This window comes from Mustela nigripes, chromosome 8 (genome assembly GCF_022355385.1).
Source record: "Mustela nigripes isolate SB6536 chromosome 8, MUSNIG.SB6536, whole genome shotgun sequence".
NCBI lineage: Eukaryota > Metazoa > Chordata > Mammalia > Carnivora > Mustelidae > Mustela > Mustela nigripes.
In genome coordinates this window covers 43,057,887-43,082,557 of record NC_081564.1, presented here as the reverse complement: position 1 = coordinate 43,082,557, position 24,671 = coordinate 43,057,887, and the positions used below count along the sequence as shown (strand labels likewise).

The window sequence follows — 24,671 nt, the reverse complement described above, 5'->3', positions numbered from 1 at the left end:
AGAGGGATTTTACTTATTCCAGGTCTGTCTCAAAACTGTCTTGCAACTAGCCAGGATAATATTTTTCCTCCTCCCTCTTTTTCTCTGCAGTGCTTCTAAGTATAGTGACAGCCACATCAGGCTTTCCTAGTCTCAGCGCAAGCTCAGTGAAAATCTGGGAAATGTAAGTGGAAACATGAGAGACCGCTTTATTTGGCAGTGCTTTAAAAAAAAAAAAAAAAAGGGCAGAACAAATGGCAAAGCAGTGTTTGGACCGCAGGATGAACAATCAATAGGCAGAAAGCAAGATAGAGGCTTCCTCAGCTTTTGGATCGACAATCGACAGCTGAGAGACTATTTTTTGCTATGGTTGACTAAATATGGTCAGGGAAGAGAGAGGCACAAGAGAGCCTGTTTGCCTGGGAGTGCATGTTTCAAATGCTTAGCTGCCTATAAAGCTGTAACAGTTTAGCCAGTGGCCACTGAGAGAAGAATATAAGTTAACCTCTGTAGTGACCATGTGGAAGTCCTGACCTTGCCTGCAGACTTGACCTCTGGATATGACAAGGTGGCTTCACTGCAGATCTACCAATTAATTCTGGAAACTAAAAACCAAAACCAAACAAACAAAAAACCCAAAAAAACAACTTCACAGCAAGAAAGATACAGAATATTTCCTGAGAAGTCAGAAGAACCTAATGTATTCTGGTGGGCAGAGGAAAATAGGGTGAATGCTTAGTTACTTGGGGGGGAGTGAGGCGTGTTTTGTTTTTTGGCTTTTTCTTTTTTAGGTTATAAAATTAACTTTCCTGCAACTTTCTCCCCTCTTCTGAAGCATTTCATCTGAAAATAAGCGAAGGCTCCTTTTCTTGGCCATTATATCAACTCTCCTTCGTTGCTTAACTTTCTGTACAGCAGATACAAGGTACTCGTATCTGTGTAATACTGGTAATATGACCTTCCAAATCAAATGGCCAACTTTAATTCAATTTTGTTGCTTGGGTATTTTTTTTTTTTAAGGTGAAGGAAAGGGAGAGGGAAAAGATGGCTTATTGGGGTTCTTTTGTTTGTTAATTTGTTTTTCAAATGTATCTTAAAAGGTGAGGTTCTATGTTCACTGATCCGGCCCCCTTGCTTCCTTCGGCTTATGAAAAGAAGTGCTGAATCAGCGAATAGAATGAAGGAACCATCAAGAGGAGATGGCTGCTGCTGCTGTGGCTCTCTAGGTCATTATCTCTCTTCCTCCTGCAAATGCTGCATGGCACTAAGCTTACAGGTAACAGTATCACAAGGCCTGCACTTTTAAGGATGCTTATGACTTTCTGCATGCTTACCTATTATAGACTCGATACACGCTTCTATTGTTAAAATTTATCTAGGCATTGCCTAATTTCACAGTTCAAACAGACAGCTTATGCAGCATAAAAAGGCATGTTCAAGTAACTTGGCAGATAATTCTTGATCCCAAAAATGTACAAATCCATTACTGTAACTGACATTACTAAAGATTTGGTCTTTGTTTCAGATTAAATAATGACTTTGCATCCTTAGTAAATCATATCCTGCTTTGAAAGTATGCACCGTTTTAAAAACTATTAACTGTCTATTAAAAGGTTTAGCCAAGCAAGAGACTTGGCAGATCAAAAAATACTTCTTAATGCTAACTTTTAGTTGGTACAAAAATAAATCAGAATGTGCTTGGTAAATCCCAATACTGAACGGCTGAAACTGCTGTACGCTGGGCCACTACTGCTACATTCCGATTTGCCCTCTAGAAGCTGCACCAACTTTTCATCACAGGCTGCAGAAATTCTACTCTCCCTACCTTTTTGTTTTCTCCTTTCCCAAATGTGGAAATTTCTTATGGTGTTCTTTTAAATTAACCTTTTAATACCACAAAAGTTAAAGGCAACTCACCAACTATAATGTCTTTTCAAGCTAAATGATTATGCTCAAACACCCCGTGCCACAGGCTAACACCTTTCAATTCTTTTCAGTAAGACTTTAGAAAAGTTGACTATTCTGGTAGTTATCCTTTTATTTAAAAAATTAGAGAATCAAAAGAACCAAATTCACCAAAAGTAGATATTTATACATATTTTCAAATGTGTATTCAACCCCCCCCCAAAAAAGGCACCAAATGCAAAATTCAGGTAAGTAACTAATAAAGACAAAGGATTGAGAAAAAGTTTTCAAATAATCATGAGTTCCTTCTCTGTGACCTTTAAAACAGTAACAAAAAGTCCATCACCTTTAAAAATTCAGTTCACTCACTCTAAAAAGATCTAGTTTTTCTCCTTGTTCTTTCAACTTTACAGTCAATATTAGAAATAGTACAAATTGCTTAACTGGTTAAGTTTTCAATAAGACATCTAGTTTGTAAAAAGAATTTGCACTGAATTCATTACTATCTACTTGTAGGATCTAGAAGCAAACTACAAAATAAGAAGAAATTCTCTCTGAAGACTATGAAGAAACACTAGACTGATTTTACCAATTTCTGAAATAATACTCTGTAAAGACTCCACTGATTCTATGAATCTCTTGCAAAAACAACCAGACAAGGACAAAGTTCAACAGATAACTGGTTAGTGTTTAGAAGTATCTATGCCCACCAAGAACAAGGAGCCGTAAATGGCACCAATGCCATGCTTCAGGTAAATCTGCTACGGTTTAGTCTTTGACAGTCTCTGCAAATAATCTACCACGACTTTGTATCAGTAAGCTGAATGTTTCACTAACAAATGGGAAAATAAAACATTTCATGTTTTTACAGCTAACAACTTAGTAAAACCTACTCAGAGTACATACTTCTTTATGTACCCATATGAACATACAATGCTATGGAATGTAAAGAAGTATGTATTTTTGGTAGGCAATAAACTGCCAGGAGGGAACTACACTGCGGCTAAAAGAAGCCCTTGCTTCTTTCTATGTGAATGACCTTCATATGGTAAATTAACCTGGTATCAAAAAGATGACCTTTGGCAATACTAACACCATAAAAATGTATCTACTACTTTTAGATGGAAACGAAATGTTGCAAAGATTTCTACGTTGTGAAGAAAACAAAGTTTAACTAAGGAGATTTAAAATTATCATGAAACTCCTTTTAAATCTTTCAAGTTTAAAATACAATATGCTTTACATTTTTTAATTTAGTACTCACATGATTACAATTTGGATACAGAAATCAGTATTACTAGAACAAAAGAGGGATAAACATGACCTATGTTCTGTCTCATAATATGATCTTAATTAAAGTATATATCATATTAGTAGGGTCAACTGGTTTAAGAATAACAAAATATAACAAAAACTGACATCATTACATTTTAACAATTTTCTTAATACATTGATAAGTATGTAGTCTACTGACATTAGAGGAATTTCTGAAGCAAGTTTTGTTGTTTTAAGCTTTTCTGAAAGCTACATAGTCATAATTGGAAAAGACTATCTTTTAAGTAACACTCTATTCTCAAAAAAAAAGGTGGTGTTGTTCTTAAATTAATCAGGTCCTTAACCCAGTCTTTGCTTTAAATGCTGTCAGTATGTAGAATAAATTAAAACCTAAGATTTATGCATGAAAAATGATAAAATTCTGGGCCATAATTGTAGGTTAACAGGGCACATTGGTAACAGATTGCCAAATAATTAAAATAAATTATCAATATTATCCTTGAATCTGCTTTCTCCAAAGGGGAACATAAAATGAAAATGCTATAGTCAAGTAACCAATTTACACAGACAGAATAATCATCTTTCAGTGGTACTGTGCAACAGCAATTCAATATTTACAAACATGATAGGGTCCACTATTTGTCCTGTGTTGGAGGTATCACAATATTTTTTGTACCTTATACAAAACTTATTTTGTATAATAGACATATATTAACAAAATAATAAATAATAAAGCTGCTCTCAATACTTTAATAAGCAGTACCTGCTTCATGCTTCAACAGACTTGGAAAAAAAGAAATACTAATATTCATATATTCTAATCATTTCTTACTAAAAGTATTATTTCAACTGGAATATTCAGACATGTATAAAAAGCACAATGATAAATGAAAATTCTTATGTGTCCCAAGTTGAACAGAAATGGCTATAAGGTTAACTACAGTTATAACTGAAAATATGTATGTCAAAAGTACAGGTTCCCTATAAAACTAGACAAAGTGTATTACTATACTCATGATTTATAACATTATAAAATTATTGAGCATTATAAAATTATAGAACAATTTTATCCATTATTCTGTAGGCATGAAAGTTTTTTTATAATTATCTTAAAACATCCTGGTGTTAAAGTCTTATTGCTCTAATATTAAGAGTACGTAATCCTCAGAAAATAAAATGACAGCAACTGCTATTCATTTTAAAAAATAAGATTATATACTGGTTTTAGTGCTTACAAGTTTAACTGAACATATCTGAGTCTTTTCAATCATTCTAAAATGTCACATCCATTGCTTAGATCAGCTGTTCATTTTTAACTGAGTACACAGTAAACTCTGGGCATCTGCTGACACTGGTGTAACTCAAACATTTCAACTGTCTCTCTGACAGGGATAACAGATGCTGACATTATCAAATGCTGTACTATTTTTTTTCCATGGCCTCTCCTTGCCCCAATATGGCCAGTATATGAAACTGAACTGCCATCCAAAAGCACACTTGAGCAACTGGATCTGCTAAACAGCTCCCATATAACTAGTAAAAATAGAAGCCAGTTTTATTGCTATCTTCAGCACTTAAGTCCAGGCAATTTAACACCTGTTTCATTTCTATTAGAATAAATGGAAAGAATTGTAGTTACATGAGTGTCACCAGCAGCATGACACTTACCAATCAACAGATGCAGAATATACTTAATATGAGAACTGTTTGAATACTGCCTGAAATAGTGTCAGCCTTTTTCCAGTTTAGTTCAAAAGAATAACTGCTTCTTTATAGGTGAAGTGAGTTACTTATAAAAGTAAGTGAAAGCACTTACTTTATAGGCAAACCATAGTATCTCAAAGTTTTATTTTGCAATTATATTTCAGAAGATATCCCTTCCCTGATACTGAAATGCAACACAAATCATATTATAACAAACACCTACTGTACTGACTTTTAAAATATTACTCATGTAGTAGACTTTAATACTCAAATTTATTGATTATAACTATGCACTGCAAGTCCATGTATTATTAAGCTGATAATGGAAGTAACTAGGCAATCTGTACCCAAAACGATGGAGAACTCAGTCAGGGAAATAGACCTTGAAAAGGGTTAAATTACTAACCTATGATTAGTAACACTACATAAGCAAAAACAAAGAAAAAATCTGGCATGTATCGTAGTTCCTTTCAACACAAGTCCAAGCAATACACTGAACACACGTGTGATCTATTTATAAACCAAAGGGCAGAGGTACTTTCTTAAGGCTGCTCATTTTCCTCCACCCCCTCCCTGTCAGCAACTTGCTGTTACCCTCAAGTATAATTTGAATTAAAGGAGCAGTGGTAGACGGGTTACCAGTACTCTTCCCTAACCTATTAGCATACTTCCTTGGTTCACTGCCTCAAAGATAAATACAAAATAGTATTCCGAAATACATCAAGGTCTGTTTGTTCCTTTAAATGCTGTTGGTTTTAAAACAGGTTATTGTCTATACTTAAGAATTATGCAAAGCTGTACACTGGTAATTCCTTAATGCATCAACGAAATGTTAAAGGGTAAAGACTTCTGCTCCACTCAAGTAGGAAATAGTAGGAAAACTGCCTTCAAAATAGAAAAGTTGACACGTAATGACTGAAGTACTGATTTGAGAATCTCTAACATTTGTTGAAAGTCCATAACCATAATTGTACAAATAAAAAGCATTTAAACTCTTTCGTATCCCAAACTAGCAGCACTGCAATGCTTTGCTAGAGCTGGTAAAATGGAACCAAATCGCCTCTTCAATGGATTTGGTCCCCTTCAACCAGCTGTAGCTATGCATTGATTACTACAGGACAGCCAACGTTTTTCATTTATGAATATCAGTCACATGTCAACTAGTTTCAGCTTATTTAAGTTATTCAGACTGTGGTTTAAATCAAATAATTTGTTACTGTTAATTCTCCTTAGGAGAACCACAGGGGTTAACAATGTTTAGAAAAAGTTTTATGAAAAATGTGTGGATGACTTATGAACTGCAAATAAAATAATTTTACTTATTTACCATCTTGGTGGTTTTTTTTAATCCTTCAGAAAAGAAATGGTAATAAAATATAGCCTATACTGCATAATAAAAAAATACACTTCCTCCAAAGAAGAAAATATTTGGGAAGGTCACCTAAAACTTACAGTATGGTTCCAAAGAATGGACATGCACATATTTTAAATTAAGGAAAAACATAACATTAAATAGAGTACTCTAGAAATGTTGGGTCACTATTTTCCACAGGATTAGCATTTACTCCTGACTGCTATTTACCTGAATATTGATAGATAAAGGTAAAAAAGAAAACGAACAATTCTGCAGAAACTGCAGAGACTGCAACAATATCTAGTTCTTCCAACCACAAAACAAAAGTTTTTAACCTTCTGAAAAGAAAGGAAATGGGAAGCATTCACAGCTTTTTACTATGTAGGTATTTCTCCATACTCTGTTGTAAAATGAAGATCTCTTCTAATAATAACATCCTATGACTCTCCTCACAATCCTCTTTGTCCTTCACAAAAAAATATAGACACGAGCCTCTCTCTCTCTCTCTCTCAGTGGAGAGAAAATGAAGGAAGAGGAAAAATGACAAGTTATCCAACATCCCTCTATTTTTCTTACTGAATGCAATACAACTATAGGTAATATAACATTCTTTAACACATGGAAACAAACATTTCAGTAATTAAAGAAGGGTTACTAATGGTAAATAGTAGTTTAAAAAGCTACATGTTCATACAATTTTCAATAGACCACTCCTCTATTTCAAAGTTAAGATCACCCCTTAAAAGAAAGTAGGCAAAGGAAAGTATATATATAAATTTTATCTCTTCATTCAAATTATTAGGCCTTCCTGCTCATATTAATCACATTTCAATTAGTCACATTAAATATATTTATGTATCACAAGGCACATCGTGTCTGAGAGTGGATGAAAATGTACATACTATAAGTATAGTACCATTTAATACACTCTCAGCTATTTTTTATACATAGCACTCAGCATGTTCAGAGTTTACAGGAAAAGAAAAACATTAAACACAAAGATATGGTCTGCATTATCAAATCATCATATATTCAACGTAGTCTTATTTACCAGGTCTTATTTTAGAATTTAAAACGTTAAATAAAGGTATCATAACATTCCAGAGGGAAATTTATGAGTTGCTCACATATTCCGTAAGATTTAGTATGTGCCTTTGTGCAAATAAAAAGAGATATGTAAGAAATGACTGTGAAGTTATCTTAGCACTAACCTAAAAACACAAGTGTGTCACATTATGTGGTCCATTCATATTTTGCTATTACTTTTCACACTCGATTTATATTAAAGAAAGATTTGTAAATAACACTATATAAGGTAACTTCATAATACAGTTAACAGAATCTCCAAAATATCTATCTGGTATCAGTACTTTCAAAATACTTATTAGCTGGTTTTTGGCTAGTTCTGCAGAGAATACTGCTAATTTATTTTCATGCCTGTGAAGATCTAAAACATTAAGAGCTAAAAATGCAACATCCTCATTAGAAAGTACCTAAGTAATGTGCCAATTAATGTTACTCCAAAGAAATTTAATTTCCATTTTCAACAACAGAAATGCTTCCTGCTCTTCATCTAAATCTGAAATTTCACCTATATGCAAAAAAAGGTAATATGGATAAACTCTAGGGAAAATAATCTCTAAATATCAAAAATAAGAAAAAGCATAGTTCTTGGTTAAGATTCCTGAAATACAAAAAACTTTATTAAGTCATATTGTAACTGCTATTCTAAAATGCCCCAAATTTTATAAAGCATGATACCAAAATATTCAGTGTCTCAGAATGAAAGCTTATATTGTCTCCCACAATTCTGAAAGGAAAGAAACTGCTTTATAATTCCTTCTCTCTTAATGTCTTTATTTCAGTTATTGTTATACCACGAGGAAACATCAAGATCAGCTTTGAAATCTATATTGATCTGAAGTTTTGGAATCTATATTTCAAAGTATATTCTTCAAAAATATTGAACATCTAGACATATTTTTGATAACCAGGGATATTATATTTTCTTTTTAAAAAGCACAGTCAGGACACGTGGGTGGCTCAGTCAGTTAAGTATCTACCTTCAGCTCAGGTCATGATCCCAGGGACCTGGGATCGAGCCCCACATTGGGCTCCCTGCTCAGGAGGGGTCTACTTCTCCCTCTACTCCCTGCTCATGCTCTCGCTATCTCTGTCTCTCTCAAATAAATAAAATCTTTATAAATAAATAAATAGCACAATCAATAACTCTACTGTCATTAACTTATTGCTGAAAAATTATTACTACTTACTAACAGCAAAGCTAAGGAACAGAATGTTACTTTAATCTCACATATATACACATGCACATATAAACTTTGGAAACTTTTGCATATTGCTAACCATAATAAACTGAAATAATTTTAAGTAAACATTTGTGCTGTTATTAAGTTACATTTGCAGTGATATAAGTGATTTGCTGTAGAAATAATATATATGCATTCTAATAAAAGAAAAATCTCAAAATTAGCTAAGAATTATATTAACTGAAGTATCATCAACTACAATTAATATTGACTACAAATGAAATTCAACAATTAAGCCAAGTATACTAAAGAAGTATAACCTAGTTTAAAACAAAGATCACAGGACACCTGGGTGGCTCAGTGGGTTAAGCCGCTGCCTTCGGCTCAGGTCATGATCTCAGGGTCCTGGGATCGAGTGCCACATCGGGCTCCTTGCTCAGCAGGGAGCCTGCCTCTTTCTCCACCTCTGCCTGCCTCTCTGCCTGCTTGTGTGCTTTCTCTCTCTCTCTTTCTGACAAATAAATAAAAAATCTTTAAAAAACAAAAAAACAACAAAAAAAACAAAGATCACAAAGAACAAATTAAAATGTTGTAATTCAAGGTAATAGATTCATTAAGTTATATAAATTATAAAATGCTTATAAGAAAGGGAAAAATGTTGGCCCATATTAATCTTGTCTAATATTTTATTCAAAAATACTAATTTCATCAACCTCTGGAAATAATAAATGAACTATATCTGGTTTTCTCAAATAAGGGCTGAGGCCAAAGACTTTTAAAAAAAAATTCTGAGGGGCTCCTGGGTGGCTCAGTGGGTTAAGCCTCTGTCTTTGGCTCATGTCATGATCTCAGGGGCCTGGAATCGAGCCCCACATCAGACTCTCTGCTCAGCAGGGAGCTGGTTTCCCCTCTCTCTGCCTGCATGTAATCTCTCTCTCTCTGTGTCAAATAAATAAAATCTTTTTTTTTTTTTTAAGATTTTATTTATCTGACAGACAGAGATCACAAGGAAGCAGAGAGGCAGGCAGAGAGAGAGAGAGGGGGGAGCAGACCCCCTGTCGAGCAGAAAGCCTTATGTGGGGTCAGATCCCAGGACCCAAGCCAAAGGCAGAGGCTTTAACCCACTGAGCCACCCAGGCACCCCAATAAAATCTTTAAAAAAAAATTTTTGAGTACACCAAAAATTATTTCTTCTGTCTTTTGACATCACTGATCAGTACAAGGAAAGAAAAGCACATTTTAAGAATAAAAAACTTGATATGAAAAAAAGAACCAAAAACAACCTCAATTTGCAATTTCCACTGATAATATAAGTTCAACTGATGTATATCTTCTGATATTCTTTAGTGTCCAATTAAAATCCTATTGTTTATCTGGCAATCTATAGTCACAATTGCATGAAATGTCTTAAGGAAATAGGAATAAAAAACAACCATGTAACTTTAACAAAAGCACTTTGCTGCAGAAAGAAAATGGCTTTTTTCTCTTTTTTTTAAATGTCACCTGACACTAGTTATTTGATTAGAGAAATAACCCTTATAAACTTCAGGGGAATTCTCAAGATATATGCAAGAATTGAAGAAATACTAATAGTATACTCTCTTCTTCTTGTAAAGGCTTATTACCATTAGTAAATACACTACCCCCACTCCCAGTAAAGTGAGACAATCCAAAATATTTAAAGGTGATTCATGTCCTAAACACTTCAATTTTCAGTTTATCTTAAACGTTATGATTTAATATAATAAGCTAAATTCCCTCAATAAAATCTTTTTTCTTTAAAGATCTCATTTATTTATTTGAGAAGGGAGGGCATGTGCAGGCATGAGTAGGTGGAGGAACAAAGGAAGAGAGAGAAGCAAAATCTCTGCTGAGCAGGGAACCTGACCTGGAGCTCAATCCCAGGACCCTGGGATCATGACCTGAGCTGAAGGCAGATGCCAGGTGCCCCAATAAACTCTCTTTTGACCATTCTAACCTGAAATAATTGCTGTTCGAACTCCTAGCAGTTTCTCTACAGAATCTGTAATCACATAACATCCTGTCATATCTAGCATGGTCTTGACTATGAAATTAAGGCTATCATCTATTAAGTCCCTATCACAGTCAAGGCACTGTGGGAGATACAGAGATGGAAAGGAGTGCCAACAATTTTAATAGAAAGAAACAAAGAAATACCACACAAACATAAAGTGCAATAAAATAAGAAGAAAGAACACATCAGTACAGGGCAAATAGAAAATAATTCCAATGTTGAGATCTAGGAGCTCTGAAAGAAAGATGGTTAAGGGGGTGCCTGGGTGGCTCAGTCCTTAAGTGGCTGCCTTTGGCTCAGGTCATGATCCCAGGGTCCTGGGATAGAGACCAGCATCAGGCTCCCTGCTTGGTGGGAAGCCTGCCTCTCCCTCTCCCACCCCCCTGCTTGTGTTCCCTCTCTCGCTGTGTCTCTCTCTGTCAAATAAATAAATAAGATCTTTTAAAAAAGTAAAGAAAGATGATTAAGATCAAGAAGGGAAGGGGATAAGGATATCCTGACTAAAGAAAATGCTTAAATAAATGAACAAAGTAGACAAAATATTTTAGAAAAGGGGAACAGCATAATGTAACTGAAGGGGTAAGGTAAGAAGAGGGAATCTAATTACTTGGAGATAAAGTCAGAAAGTCTTAAGAAAGACCACAAATGGATATGAAGGCCAAGTTCAAGGTGTGCAAATTTTATTCTACGTACAATAGGAAGCAATTGAAGATTTGGGAACAGGGAGAGGCACAATTATATCTATGCCTTTAGAATGGTAAGTTGGTATTGTATGAATGTCAGAAATAAGACTGATATCAGAGAGAAAATTAAAAAGTTACTATAATAGTTTAAGTAAAAGTGGTGAGTGCTTAATTACATCAGCAACAACGGGAATAGGAAGAATGAAATAGATTGGAAAAGACTAGTAGAATAAATGGAATTTGAGAACTAACTGGAAGTTGAGAATTAGTGAGAAAGTAGTCAAAAATAACACTAAACAAAGAGGCAGCAAGGGGACTGCTGGATGTATTAGCACATTCTTAGTTAAATCATTCACTATCCATGAGTTTCGGTCTTAAAACCACAATACAGAAAAAATACTGTAATGTAATTAAGAGTGATTTTTCTTTTCTTCCTTTTTCTTTTTTTTCAAGTAGGCTCCATGCGGAGAAAGGGGAACCCTCTTACACTATTAGTGGGAATGCAAGCTGGTGCAGCCCCTCTGGAAAACAGTATGGCGGTCCCTCAAAAAAGTTGAAAATATAACTACCCTATGACCCAGCAATTGCACTACTGGGTATCTACCCCAAAGATACAAACATAGTGATCCAAAAGGGCATGTGCACCCCAATGTTTATAGCAACAATGTCCACAACAGCCAAACTATGGAAAGAGCCCAGATGCCCATAGACAGATGAATGGATATAGATGTGGGGTATGTGTGTGTGTGTGTATGAATATTAATCAGCCATCAAAAATATTAAATCTTGCCATTTGTAATGACATGGTTGGTACTAGAGGGTATTATGCTAAGCGAAATAAGTCAATGAGAGATAGACAATTACTGTATGATCTCACTCATATGTGGAATTTTTTTTTTTAAAGATTTTATTTATTTGACAGACAGAGATCACAAGTAGGCAGAGAGGCAGGCAGAGAGAGAGGAGGAAGCAGACTCCCTGCTGAGCAGAGAGCCCGATGCAGGACTCGATCCCAGGACCCTGAGATCATGACCTGAGCCGAAGGCAGCGGCTTAACCCACTGAGCCACCCAGGCGCCCTCATATGTGGAATTTTAAGAAACAAAACAGGATCATAAGGGAAGAGAGGAAAAAATAAAACAAGATGAAATCAGAGAGGGAGACAAACCATATGAGACTCTTAATCATAGGAAACAGGGTTGCTGGAGAGGACGGGAGTAGGGGGTGGGGTAACTGGGTTACAGACATTAAGGAAAGCCAAGTGATGTAATGACCACAGGGTAATATATAAGACTGACGAATCACTGACCTCTATTTCTGAAACCAATAATACATTATATGTTAATTAACTGAATTCAAGTTAAAAATTTTTTCTTAAAAATGAAGTAGGCTCCATGCCCAGCATGTAGTCCAACCATAGGGCTTGAACTCACAACCCTGAGATCAAGACCTGAGCCAAGATGAAGAGTTGGGACACTTAACTAAGCCATCCAGGCACCCCTAAGAGTTAGTCAGATTGTTGCTCAACGTCTAGCTGCTCATAGTCAGATATGTGGTCTTAAACATAAATTCCTCTCTTTATAAGCTTCACATTCCTTATCTAGTACAAGGGGATATTAACACCTACCTCAAAGAGCTGTTGAAAGGATTAAAGGAGATAGTGCACATAAACCTTTTAATAGAGGCCTTGCCTGTGGTAAATGCTATCTATCATCATCATCTTCTACTTGAAAGGCAGGAACATGTAATACTATTTTGTCTCCTTCACAATGCCAAAGTATGAAGTGTTCATATATTTGTCATTTGAAAAACAAATCAAAATATAATCTAAAATATGGTCATTTATTTCCTCCTACATTATATGCCCATCATTAGGAGCATTAACAAGCAATAGCAGTAAAATCCTTTTGTTCTCTGTGCTCACCCTCTAGTGGTGATCCTAAGAAGCACTGTGTATTTCCAAGTTGCTAAGAGAGTAAATATTAAAAATTCTTCTCACAAGAAAAAATATTTGTAATCACATGGGGTGAAGGATGTTAACCAGATGTGCCATAGAAATCATTTCATAATATATTCATATATTAAATCATTATATTGTGCAACTGAAACTAACAATATTTTATGTCAATTTTGTCTCAATTTAAAAAAAAGAATTCAGGATAGATTAAACTGTCAAAATAAACTTCACAGTGAACAGCTAGCTCCCTCAGGCAAGATATGAAGGCTTAATTCAACTATAAACAGAAGACATCTAATGCAGTTTTCTAAAATGCCTCGCAAGGTTAAGTTGTTCCCCAAAATTCATTCACAGCAAGCTCTACATTAAGGAAAAACTAAGTATTTTCCTGTTCTGTGAGACTACTGATCCTTATGAATTCTGTGATTTCCCAGAAGTTTTTCTCAAACTACAACCAGCAAATCCTTTTTCTAGTAGACTGCCTATCACCACTGTTAACAATGGCTGGGGAATATCTACACTAGAAGCTTATACAATTACATTATTAATAAGGAATTATGTACTTAAGAGTTATTCAGCCACAAATTAAAAAAATAATCATGCAAATGGGGTGCATGGGGGGCCCAGTCAGTTAAGCATCTGACTCCTGATCTTAGCTTAGGTCTTGATCTCAGGGTCTTAAGTTCAAGCCCCATGCTGAGCCACATGCTGGGCATGGAGCCTACTTTAAAAAAAAAAAATCAAAACAAATGGATAACATAAGATTAGAGGGACACTGGGAATGATCTTAAAGAAACAAATCTCAAAATGGAATGCATTTTAATTAAATCTTTAGATATAAGCAATATTCTTGGTAACTTATATCCATACTTAATATATATAATAGTCGTTTCATAATACTTGTATTAGTTTAACAATAAAAAAATTTCCACAGACTTTAAACTGATTTATAATGTACTAAAATAAGCCATTACTTCCTCATTTGTATCAGAAAAAGAGAACCAGCACTAGGAAAATATTTTTAAACTGCATATAAAATAGTAAAGGTGAGATCTTTACCTGGGATTTCCTCTTAGTGCCGCATGGTGTAGAGCATTAAATCCATTATTGTTTGTAATGGTAACATCTGCTCCAGCTTCTAGAAGTACTGCCAGAATGTCATCACGTTTCTTACTTATTGCATCATGAAGAGGGGTATCACCTTCAGAATCCTTTTTTTTAATTTAGAGAGGTTTTCATTAGTTCTTGAGCCAAAGATCACATGTAATATTAATATGTACACTGAACTACTAAACAGAAGCCGTATCTAGTAACCTTCAATAAAACATTCTGCATTAAATTTTAGGATGTAGGCAAGAAACATTAGCCTCATTATATTATATTAAACTCATCCTCAATCTAGATGGGGATCAATGAACATGTTATAGCCTACCAAGGAAAAAGAAAAGTAAAATTAAAAAGTACCCTCAAATATGATTCAGGTAATTACAAAAATTAATGAGGTAAAAAGCTACCCCCAAATTTCACTGGTTTAAAATGGCCTACTATACCATATTCCTACCAGTAATCGTTATGCCTAAAATTTCAAAACAAACCTACACAGTCTTGGGGCCCTAGAGCAATGAATTAAAAGTCAATAGTTCTCAACCTTGGCTGTACATTTAGAATCTGTAGGGGAGCTCTTACAAAGATACCCAGGCACAGGGTGCTGGGTGGCACAGTCAGTTAAGCCTCCAGCTCTTGGTTTCAGCTCAGGTCATGATCTCAAGGTTGTGAGATTGAGCCCTGTGTCAGGCTGAATGCGTGACAGAGAGTCTGCTTGAGATTCTCTCTCCTTTTCCCTCTGTCCCTCCTGCTCATGCATGAACAAGCATTCTCTCCCTAAAATAAATAAATACATCCTTTAAAAAAAGAGAGATACTTGGGCTCTTCTCTAGGACAACTAAACCAGAATCTCTAGGAGTAAGACCCAGGCATTAGTAGTTTCTCAGAGTCTGCCAGCTGAATATATTATGTAGTCATGGGTGAAAATATTAAATCTAAATGTTTTCAAGGGGCAGGAAAGTGGCTAATTAGTCAAAATAGAAAACATATAAAAGAAAAGAATATACAGCGGGACGCCTGAGTGGCTCATGCCTTCGGCTCAGGTCATGATCCTGGAGTCCCGGGATCGAGTCCCGCATCGGGCTCCCAGCTCCATGGGGAGTCTGCTTCTCTCTCTGACCTTCTTCTCGTTCATGCTCTCTCTCACTGTCTCTCTCTCAAGTAAATAAATAAAATCTTTAAAAAAAAAGAAAAGAAAAGAATATACAGCAGTCTCGGTCTTCCTTTTTTTCAAGCTGACTACCTTTCCCATTAATCAACTGATTTTAGTAGTATGCTGTTATTCATTATCAGTTATCTCCACAAATGGGTAATTTAGACTTCATTTATTTCATAGTTTCATAAATACTGTTCTCAGTTAAGTCATACCTATGGTTTACGCCATGGTTGCTAAATCCAGCCTGCCACCTATTTATGCATTACTGATGGCTGCTTTCATACTACAATGGCAGCACTGGACAGTCGTGATAGAAACTACATGAAAGCCTAAATGATCATTTGGCCCTTTACAGAAAAAAGTTGGCTAATCCCAGGAATATACTCATCTAACCTCATAACAAATTCCTAATCCAACTTCAATCCAACCAGCCACTTTTTAGTCTCTTATCTAGTGGCACTAAAAATTCATAGTCTTCAACTTGACATAGGCTCTTAATATGGCCTTAACAATATATTAAGAGCCATTTAATATTAATATATAATTAATATATCAAGAGCCATATAATATGGCTCTTAATAATGGCTGGAATAAGCTTCTACAGGCCCAGATCGTCCTTCCTTCTGGTCCCCACAGAAGCTACTCCAAACATTTATCACTCTTCTCAATTACCTTTTCTATACCCATTACTCCCCATTCACTCTCAACGGATGACTTTGTCTCCATTTCAGACCCCCCCAAAAATAGGTATAAATTATCTCTCCTTCAACAGATTAACACTCTCTAATTCCTCCCCCATCCTCCAATTCTATAATCCACTTAGAAGCTCTAAGTTCCAAACCCTGTCAGCTCCAAAATGCTGTACCTAATACAGCATTATCAGTCTCTGATAATCATCTAGCTGAATAAAATCTCCAATTCCTTTAGTTCTCAAGCCCTCAGTCCCATTACTCCTATTTTTCTTCTCTGTTGCTTCTCTGACGTATCAAATCCATCTGGCTGCTAATACTGTGGGTGGACAGGAATCCCCTCTTAGGTGACTCTTGCCTCAAAAATTAGGTCCTACTGAAAATTAACCTTAAAATCCTGTATATTTTCCAAATTAGAAAATCTTCCTAGACTAATGACTAGATCAAGACCTGAAGATAAATTAAGCTACAATTAAAATAATTTAGATAAAGTAACTATCATTAAATGCAGCCTATTCTACTTCCTTTAAGCTGCTGAAGCTCACTGTCATGATCAGTAAAGTTAAATCAATTCATAAGCTGATATTTTTGCAAAGAAGTCCCCACCCCCACCCTCCAATATAAAACCAATCTACTGACACTTTCCTTCAAAGGCCTTTCCAAGAATAGCTGCCAATTTTATCACATAGAATGATCAAACAAAAAAGGAAATGATAACAAAGGAATGCCTGCAACAGAACTTAGTATTTCCTCTTTATAGAATCTTAGCAACGCCTGCAGAATGTACACCACTGAAGGTTTTACCTGGAGGCTAGGATGACAGCCAAAGTCCAATAAAGTCTTCACCACCTGCAGATGGCCTTTGTTGACAGCAATATGAAGCGGCGTCTGTCGGCGCTTGTTGCGAGCATTCAAGTCGGCACTGCCTCGGTGCAGCACTTCTATGACAGCGCCTTCGTCTCCAAAAGCTGCATGGTGAACGGCTCTATCTCCATCTTTATCCTAAATGTCAGCATTTAAATCTGAATTAGTGAGGGAATATTTTAGAGAGAAAATAAAACCTGAAGCTCTGATACGTCATTAAGAATTAATGTGAGAAAAGAAAACACAGAATGGAGTCAATAAAATAACTAGAAATCCACTTGACTAGTGATTAACTCCAAAGATAAATGATGACTGTGGATCAATACACTATGTCACATACATACTGGACCAATACTTATATCAGAAGTAGTCTGATCTTTCATTACTCCTAATTTATCAGCCATGATGATAAGTCAACATTAAGAAAAACGCTAAATTATGATACAAATATACATAAACATTTTTCCATTTAAAAACTGTATTTACAGGGCGCCTGGGTGGCTCAGTGGGTTAAGCTGCTGCCTTCGGCTCAGGTCATGATCTCAGGGTCCTGGGATCGAGTCCTGTATCGGGCTCTCTGCTCAGCAGGAAGCCTGTTTCCTCCTCTCTCTCTCTCTGCCTGCCTCTCTGCCTACTTGTGATCTCTCTCTGTCAAATAAATAAATAAAATCTTTAAAAAAAAAACTGTATTTACAAAGGCTTTTTAATGACATAGAAATTGTATAAACATTAGGTGAGTAATTTAAAGAGGAAGAAAGGATGCCAAACTGTGATCACAATTAACTTTGAGAGAAATATATCAACATATTAACACTGGTTATCTCTAGTTGGTAAGCATATACTTTTCTGTATATTCAAGAAAAAAATTAAGTACCACCTTAAAAGATAAAAATGAAACACAGATCAGTGTGATTTCATATATGCATATAACTTCATATATCCAAAATTGAGAGAAACGTCTACTCACACTATTTCAGAAGAATCAAGGAGGTACGCCGTACCCTTTTAAAATAGGCCTATTTCTGAAGAAGTAGAGAAAGACCTGATTGCTTAAAACTTTTTAATGTAAGAAACCTTTTTTTCTTTTCTTTTTTTTTTTTTTAAAGAGAGAGAGCTTGTGTGAGCATGGGGCAGGGGTGCAGAGAGAGAATCCCAAGTAGACTCTGCAGAGCCCACTGCCCGGCTTGATCTCATAACCTTAAGATCATGACCTGAGCCAAAATCCAGAGTCTAACACTTAACCGACTAAACCACCCAGGCAGCCCTGTAAGAATTTATTTTTTAAAGGGGGAAAAAAATGCCTGTACTGCATAAAGATAATATATATAGTCCACATCAAAAAAGGCCTCAGGACTCCTGGGTGGCTCAGTGCGTTGGGCCTCTGCCTTCGGCTCGGGTTATGGTCTCGGGGTCCTGGGATCGGGCCCCACATCGGGCTCTCTGCTCAGTGGGGAGCCTGCATCCCGCTCTCTCTGCGTGCCTCTCTGCCTACTTGTTCTCTCTCTGTCAAGTAAATAAATAAAATCTTTAAAAAAAAAAATCCCATTACTTTGCTAAATGCAGACAGAGATGGGTATTATAAAGATACTCTCTTTATTCCAGACCATGTCTCAAGTTTTAATACCCAGAAGTAAGCATGTTTTAAGACTTTCTCCAAAGCAGTATTTCCAACCTTTAGTCCTACCTCCTCATAGACTCCAGCTTTAGCAAGTGGTTTGAAAATCCATAAAGTACCCAGGATTATTTTAACTACTTTCCACAGATTTAAATAAAAAACAAAACAACAGTTCATTCAAAACAGCTGCTGAATTCACCAGTCTTTGGTCTTAGCATATTTTCTCAGACAGATATTTAAAGTAAAACCACTTGTGTAGGAGTCCACAACAATTTGACAACCACTCTTGAAAAGGTAGGAAACTACAACTCAGCAGTACTTCTACCTTCTAAAAATCTAGCTAAGCCAAAGTAGCAGTTTCTGTTACCTGTCAGCTGTGAACATAAAGGAACTAGCACACTACCACATAAAAGTTTAAAGATGCAACTCATGTGCCTCTGAGTAGCATTATATTTAAACAACCCAGAGAAACAAGCTTTTTACAAAAAAAAAATTTTATGTCTACATGAGTATGTGTGTGTATGTTTGTGAGACACAGAGATGAAGCTCTCTAGTAGCATGTTACAGAATCTTAGATTTAAGCTCTTCCTACCCTCCAATTTAGATTTATTTATCATTTTTAAGCAGTTTCATTTTAAGCGTTATCATTTTAAGTGGTTTCATTTTAAGCGTTATCATTTTAAGTGGTTTTCCTTATGTTAAAAAGAACCTAACACTCCCTAAATAAAAACAAGGACTGTTTATGAAATGTACCACATGTTTATGGCTGTTAGAAAACTTATTGTAATGTTGTTATGCAGGTCCTGTCATCAATTCATGTGGGGAAAAAAAAACACTGAAAAACAAAACCATGAAAAATAAAAACCCTAAATGTGTGTGTGTGTGTGTGTGTGTGTAATATATATATATAATATATCAAGTATTTTTATGTATTTGTCATATATATGTCGAAAGAATATATATGAGAAAAAATTTATAGAATTTGGAAGATATATGCACTAGAAAATAACAATTTATTTTGGGTTTTTTTTCCCCAAATAAAAAACCTCAGTTGCACAAAGATCTAAATAGGGTTTGTTGCTGTCTTGTGAATTCATCTTAAGTATTTCCAATAAACCTAATTAAAAAAGCTCATTATTATGACTCTGATACTAGCACCAAGTGAGATGTTGAGGGACAATATTACAGTAAAGTTATCTGAAAGGATTTCGGCAGGGACCTCAAATTAAATCTAAAACCCATCTTGGTTCTTTCTACCCTCTTATTCCCCCCTTTCTTCCTGCTTTCATTCCAGTCTTTCCTAGCTTAGTTGGCAGAACCACAGGCCATATCAAAATCCTATCTGTAAGTCATGCTTACCTACTTCATGTCCCTGAGCCACAATATATACAAGCACCAAACCCAATGGCTCTTACGCCTCAATTTATAATCAGATCTCTTTTCTTTTCTCCTATTCTACCACTAATTAATTAAGTCCTTGATTCTCACTCATCTAACTTAGAGCCATAGCTTACCTGCCTCCACTTTATCTTACCCCGATCTATTCTTCACACACATACACACACACACCAGAATTCTCTCTGTAATGCACTAAACTTATGTTTAAAACCTTTTAATGTAACTCTACTATAAAATGAACAAACCTCTTTTAAAGCCTACTTCTGCAGACTACACCTGATGCCATCATCGTCCCACATAAAAAAACTCTAACTTACCAACTTATTTGACCCACTATGCCCATGTACAATTATTTGACCCAGATTTCAATGCTCTAATAATTCTCCACTGTCCCTCTGTCCAGCTCCTGGACACCATCACTCTACTTCCTGTCTCTATGATTCTTGACTACTTTAGGTACTTAACAGCAAAGGAAGCATACAGTATCTGCATTTTTGAAACTGACATCATGACCTCAACAGGTTCATCTACATTGTAGCAAGAGTCAGAATTTCCTTTAGGACTAAATAATATTACATATGCCACATTTTGTTTAGCCATTCACACATCATGGACACATGGGTTGTTTCCAAGATTTAGTTATTGTGAATAATGTTATGAATGTGGGTGCAAAAATATCTCTTTGAGACCCTACTTCAAACTCTTTGGGGTATATAACCCAGAAATGGAATTGCTGGATCATACAGTAATTCTATTTCTAACAAAACTCCATATTGTTTTGGAAGAGTTTGTACTGTTATAATGTTATGCTGTTTTCCACAGCAGCTATACCATTTTACATTCCCACCAACAGCCCAGAAGGGTTCCAATTTCTCCACATCCTCCCCAACACGTTTTTTTTAAAGATTTTATTTATTTATTTATTTGTTTGTTTATGTGTCAGAGAGAGCAAGAAGCACAAGTTGGGGGGTGTGGGAGGGCAGAGGGAGATGCAAGCTCCCCATTGAGCAGGGAGCCCATTGCAAGACTTGATCCTAGGGCCCTGGATCATGACCTGAGCCAAAGGCAGCCACTTAACCAACTGAGCCATCCAGGCAGGCATCCCTGATTTGTTTTGTTTTGCTTTTATAATAGCCATCTGACTAGGTATGAGGTGGTACCTCATGATGGTTTTGATTTGCATTTCCCTAATGCTTTGTGATGGTTAGCATCTTTTTATGTGCTTATGAATCATTCATATATATTCTCTGGAGAAATGTCTACTCAAGTCCCTTGTCCAGTTGTGCATCATTTTTCTGTAGTTGCTGAGTTTTAAGAATTCTCCAAAATTCTGGATATCAACCCATTATCAGACATACAATTTGCCAGTGTTGTCCCACATTGTACAAGTTGTCTTTCCATGGTTGATAGTGTCCTTTGGTGCACAGAAGTTTTTAATTTTCATGAAGTCCAATTCGTCTATTTCTTCTCTTGTTGCCTGTGCCTTCAGTGTCATGCCCAACAAATTACTGCCAAATCCAATGTTGGGAGCTTTGCCCTTTGTTTTCTTTCAAGAGTTTTATACTTTTAGATTTTACATTTAGGTCTATGACCTATTAATTTCCATAGACAATGTTAAGTAAAGGTCCAACTTAATTCTTTTGTACATAGATACCCTGTTTTTTCAGCACCATTTATTTAAAAGACTGTCCTTTCCCCACTGAATGATCTTGGCACCCTTGTCACAAATTATTTGACCATGTATGCAAGGATTTGTTACTGGACTCTATTCCATCCCACTGGCTTATGTATCTGTATCTATGCCAGTACCACACTGTTTTGATTATTGTAGCTTTGTAGTAAGTCTGGAACCATCAGGAAGAACGAGTCTTCCACAATTCTGTTACTCTTTTTCAAAATGGTTTTGGCTATTTTGAAGTACCTTGAGATGACATACTGAATTACAGAATGAATTTTTCTATTTCTGCAAAAAACATCACTGAGATTATGACAAGGTTTACACTAAATCTGTGGATCAGTTTGGGCAGTTTTGACATAATAATACAAATTCTTCCAATCCATGAACAGGAAATATGTTTTGACTTACTTATATCTTCTTTCTTTCAGGAGTACAAGTCTTTCACCTCTTCGGTTAAATTAATTTCTAAGTACTTTTTTATTATTTTTGATGCTATTATAAATGGAGTTGTTTTCTTAAAATCCTCTATTGATTGTTGATGGCTAATGTACAGAAATGAAACTAGCTTTAGTATTGATACTTTGCTGAATTATCTTAACTAGTTCTAAAAGCTTTTTGTGTGGAACTTTATGGTTTTCTACATGGATCATATAATCTGCAGAGACGATTTTATTTCTTCCTTTCCAGTGTGAATGCCTCTTATTTATCTTGCCTAAATACTCTGGCTAGGACTTCCAGTACCATGTTGAATATGAATGGAAAAGTGCACATCCTTATCTTTTCCCTGATCGTAGAGGACAAGTTTTTAATTTTTCACATATGGCTTTTATTATGTCAAGGTCATTTCCTTCCTTTCTTATATTTCTTTGACTCATTCTGAGTAGGTTTCGTGTTTCTAGGTATTTGAAGGAATCAAGATGGTGGAGAAGTAGCAGGCTGAGAAGACATCAGGTAACAGGAGATCGGCTAGATAGCTTATCAAACCATTCTGAACACCTACAAATCCAACAGGAGATGGAAGAGAAGAGCAACAATTCTAGAAACAGAAAATCGACCACTTTCTGAAAGGTAGGACGGGCGGAGAAATGAATCCAAAACAACAGGAAGATAGACCGCAGGGGGAGGGGTCGGCTCCCCGCAGGAGCAACGGAGCACAAAATCAGGACTTTTAAAAATCTGCTCCAGTGGGGTGCCTGGGTGGCTCAGTGGGTTAAGGCCTTTGCCTTCAGCTCAGGTCATGATCCCAGGGTCCTGGGATCGAGCCCCACATTGGGCTCTCTGCTCAATGGGGAGCCTGCTTCCTCCTCTCTCTCTCTGCCTACTTGTGATCTTTGTCTGTGAAATAAATAAATAAAATCTAAGGGAAAAAAAAAGTCTGCTCCACTGAGGGACATCGCTCCAGAGGAAAACCAGGGTGAAGCTCACACAGGGACAGCATGACCTCAGGTTCCATGAGGTCACAGAAGGATCGGGGGTGTCTGAGTGTCACAGAGCTCACAGGTATTAGAGCAGGGAAACCGGCTATAGAGATGGAGCTGAGGAGTGAGCTCTCAACTCAGGGTTATCTTGAACCATAATCCATGGCACCAGCCACTGCTCTGTGAGTGAGGTCCCCACAAGATCCAGCACACCCCCCCCCCCCACAACCCGAGAGCTCAGGGATCGACAGGGTTTGGAGACTCCAGGCAGAACTGTCTGCCAGAGACAGAGACGCTTGGTCATAGGCTGGGTGAGCTCAGAGCACAGCCGGAGGCTAGGGAGATGGGAGTGATTAAGCGTTTTTCTCCAAGCACAGCTGAGGCCAGGGAGACAGGAGTGATTGACTGGTTTTCTCTGAGGGCATACTGAGAGTGGAGCCCCGAGCTCTAAGCTCCTCAGGCCAGAGATTGGGAGGCCGCCATTTTCATTCCCATCCTCTGGAACTCTACGGAATGCGAAGATCAACAAGAAATCCAGCCAAGACCAAGTTCACTTATCAAGGAGAGCAGCAGAATTCTAGAGGAGAAAGCGAAGCATGGAATTCATAGCTTTCTCCCCATGATTCTTTAGTCTTGCAAAGTTGATTAATTTTTTTAACTTTATTTTTTTTCCCCTTCTGCTATTTTTTTTAACTTTTACTCTTTCCTCTTTTAACGTTTTTTAACTAGTTTATCCTAACAATACCTTTCATAAAAAAATAAATAAATAGGCAGTCCCTGGTCTGAAGATCCTCGGAAATCAAGAGCAGGCATTTCCCCAGTAGCCTTATCTTCAGTCCTAATTCCCACCATCATGTATAAACTAAACATAAATCATGCACAAGTCTACTTGATTGAAGTTCTACAGAATAAAAGGAAATGATTTTGCAGAAATAAATAAATAAATAAATAAAATCTTTTTTGAACATTATTATAATCATATTTTATACTTCATTGTATCTAACTTTATTTTTTGTATACACATAGGTTTATTTTCTTCTTAAAAATCTGGGGTACAACTTCTTCTAATAGATCAAAATACACCCTAAGTCTAGCACCAGGCTTGTTCTAGTTTCCAGCCCAAGCAAATTCTCTCCACTTTCTTTTTCTTTATTCTCCTAACCAACTTACCTTATCAACTCCTTTTTTAGAAATTAAAAAAAAAATTTTTTTTTCATCTTTATAGTCATATTCCATCCCTTCGTTGTATCTAACCTTATATATGTTTTTCATTCCTTAAAATTTTGGGAGGTAGTTTCTTCTAAGAGACCAAACTACTACCAAAATTAAGTGGGTGACCTTGCTCTAGTCACCAGTCTAATATATATATATTTTTTTCTTTTTTATATTTTTTGGGTTTTTTGTTTTCTTTTTTTTTTTATTTTTTTTCCTGAACTTCTTTTTACCTGTTTTCTTCCCCCCATGATTTGGGGTCTCTTCTGATTTGGTTAAAGCACATTTTCCTGGGGTCTTTGTCACCCTTTTAGTACTTTATTTGCTCCTTCATATATTCTTACCTGGACAAAATGACAAGGCGGGAAAAACTCACCAC

General features: G+C 36.2%; 2 protein-coding genes across 2 annotated transcripts in view; both read right to left on the bottom strand.

The window, feature by feature from the left end:
- The window catches only part of SNRPD1 (small nuclear ribonucleoprotein D1 polypeptide), a 273,414-nt gene that overhangs the window by 73,968 nt on the left and 174,775 nt on the right, over positions 1-24,671 (bottom strand). The gene's annotated exons all lie outside the window — the stretch shown is intronic.
- Positions 1-24,671, bottom strand: part of MIB1 (MIB E3 ubiquitin protein ligase 1) — a 134,003-nt gene that overhangs the window by 42,385 nt on the left and 66,947 nt on the right. Inside the window, exons 11-12 of the mRNA XM_059409325.1 lie at positions 16,912-17,109; positions 14,218-14,369 (exon numbers count right to left, since the gene is read on the bottom strand). Coding sequence (XP_059265308.1) covers positions 14,218-14,369; positions 16,912-17,109 — 350 coding nt within the window. The remainder of the gene's footprint in view (positions 1-14,217; positions 14,370-16,911; positions 17,110-24,671) is intronic.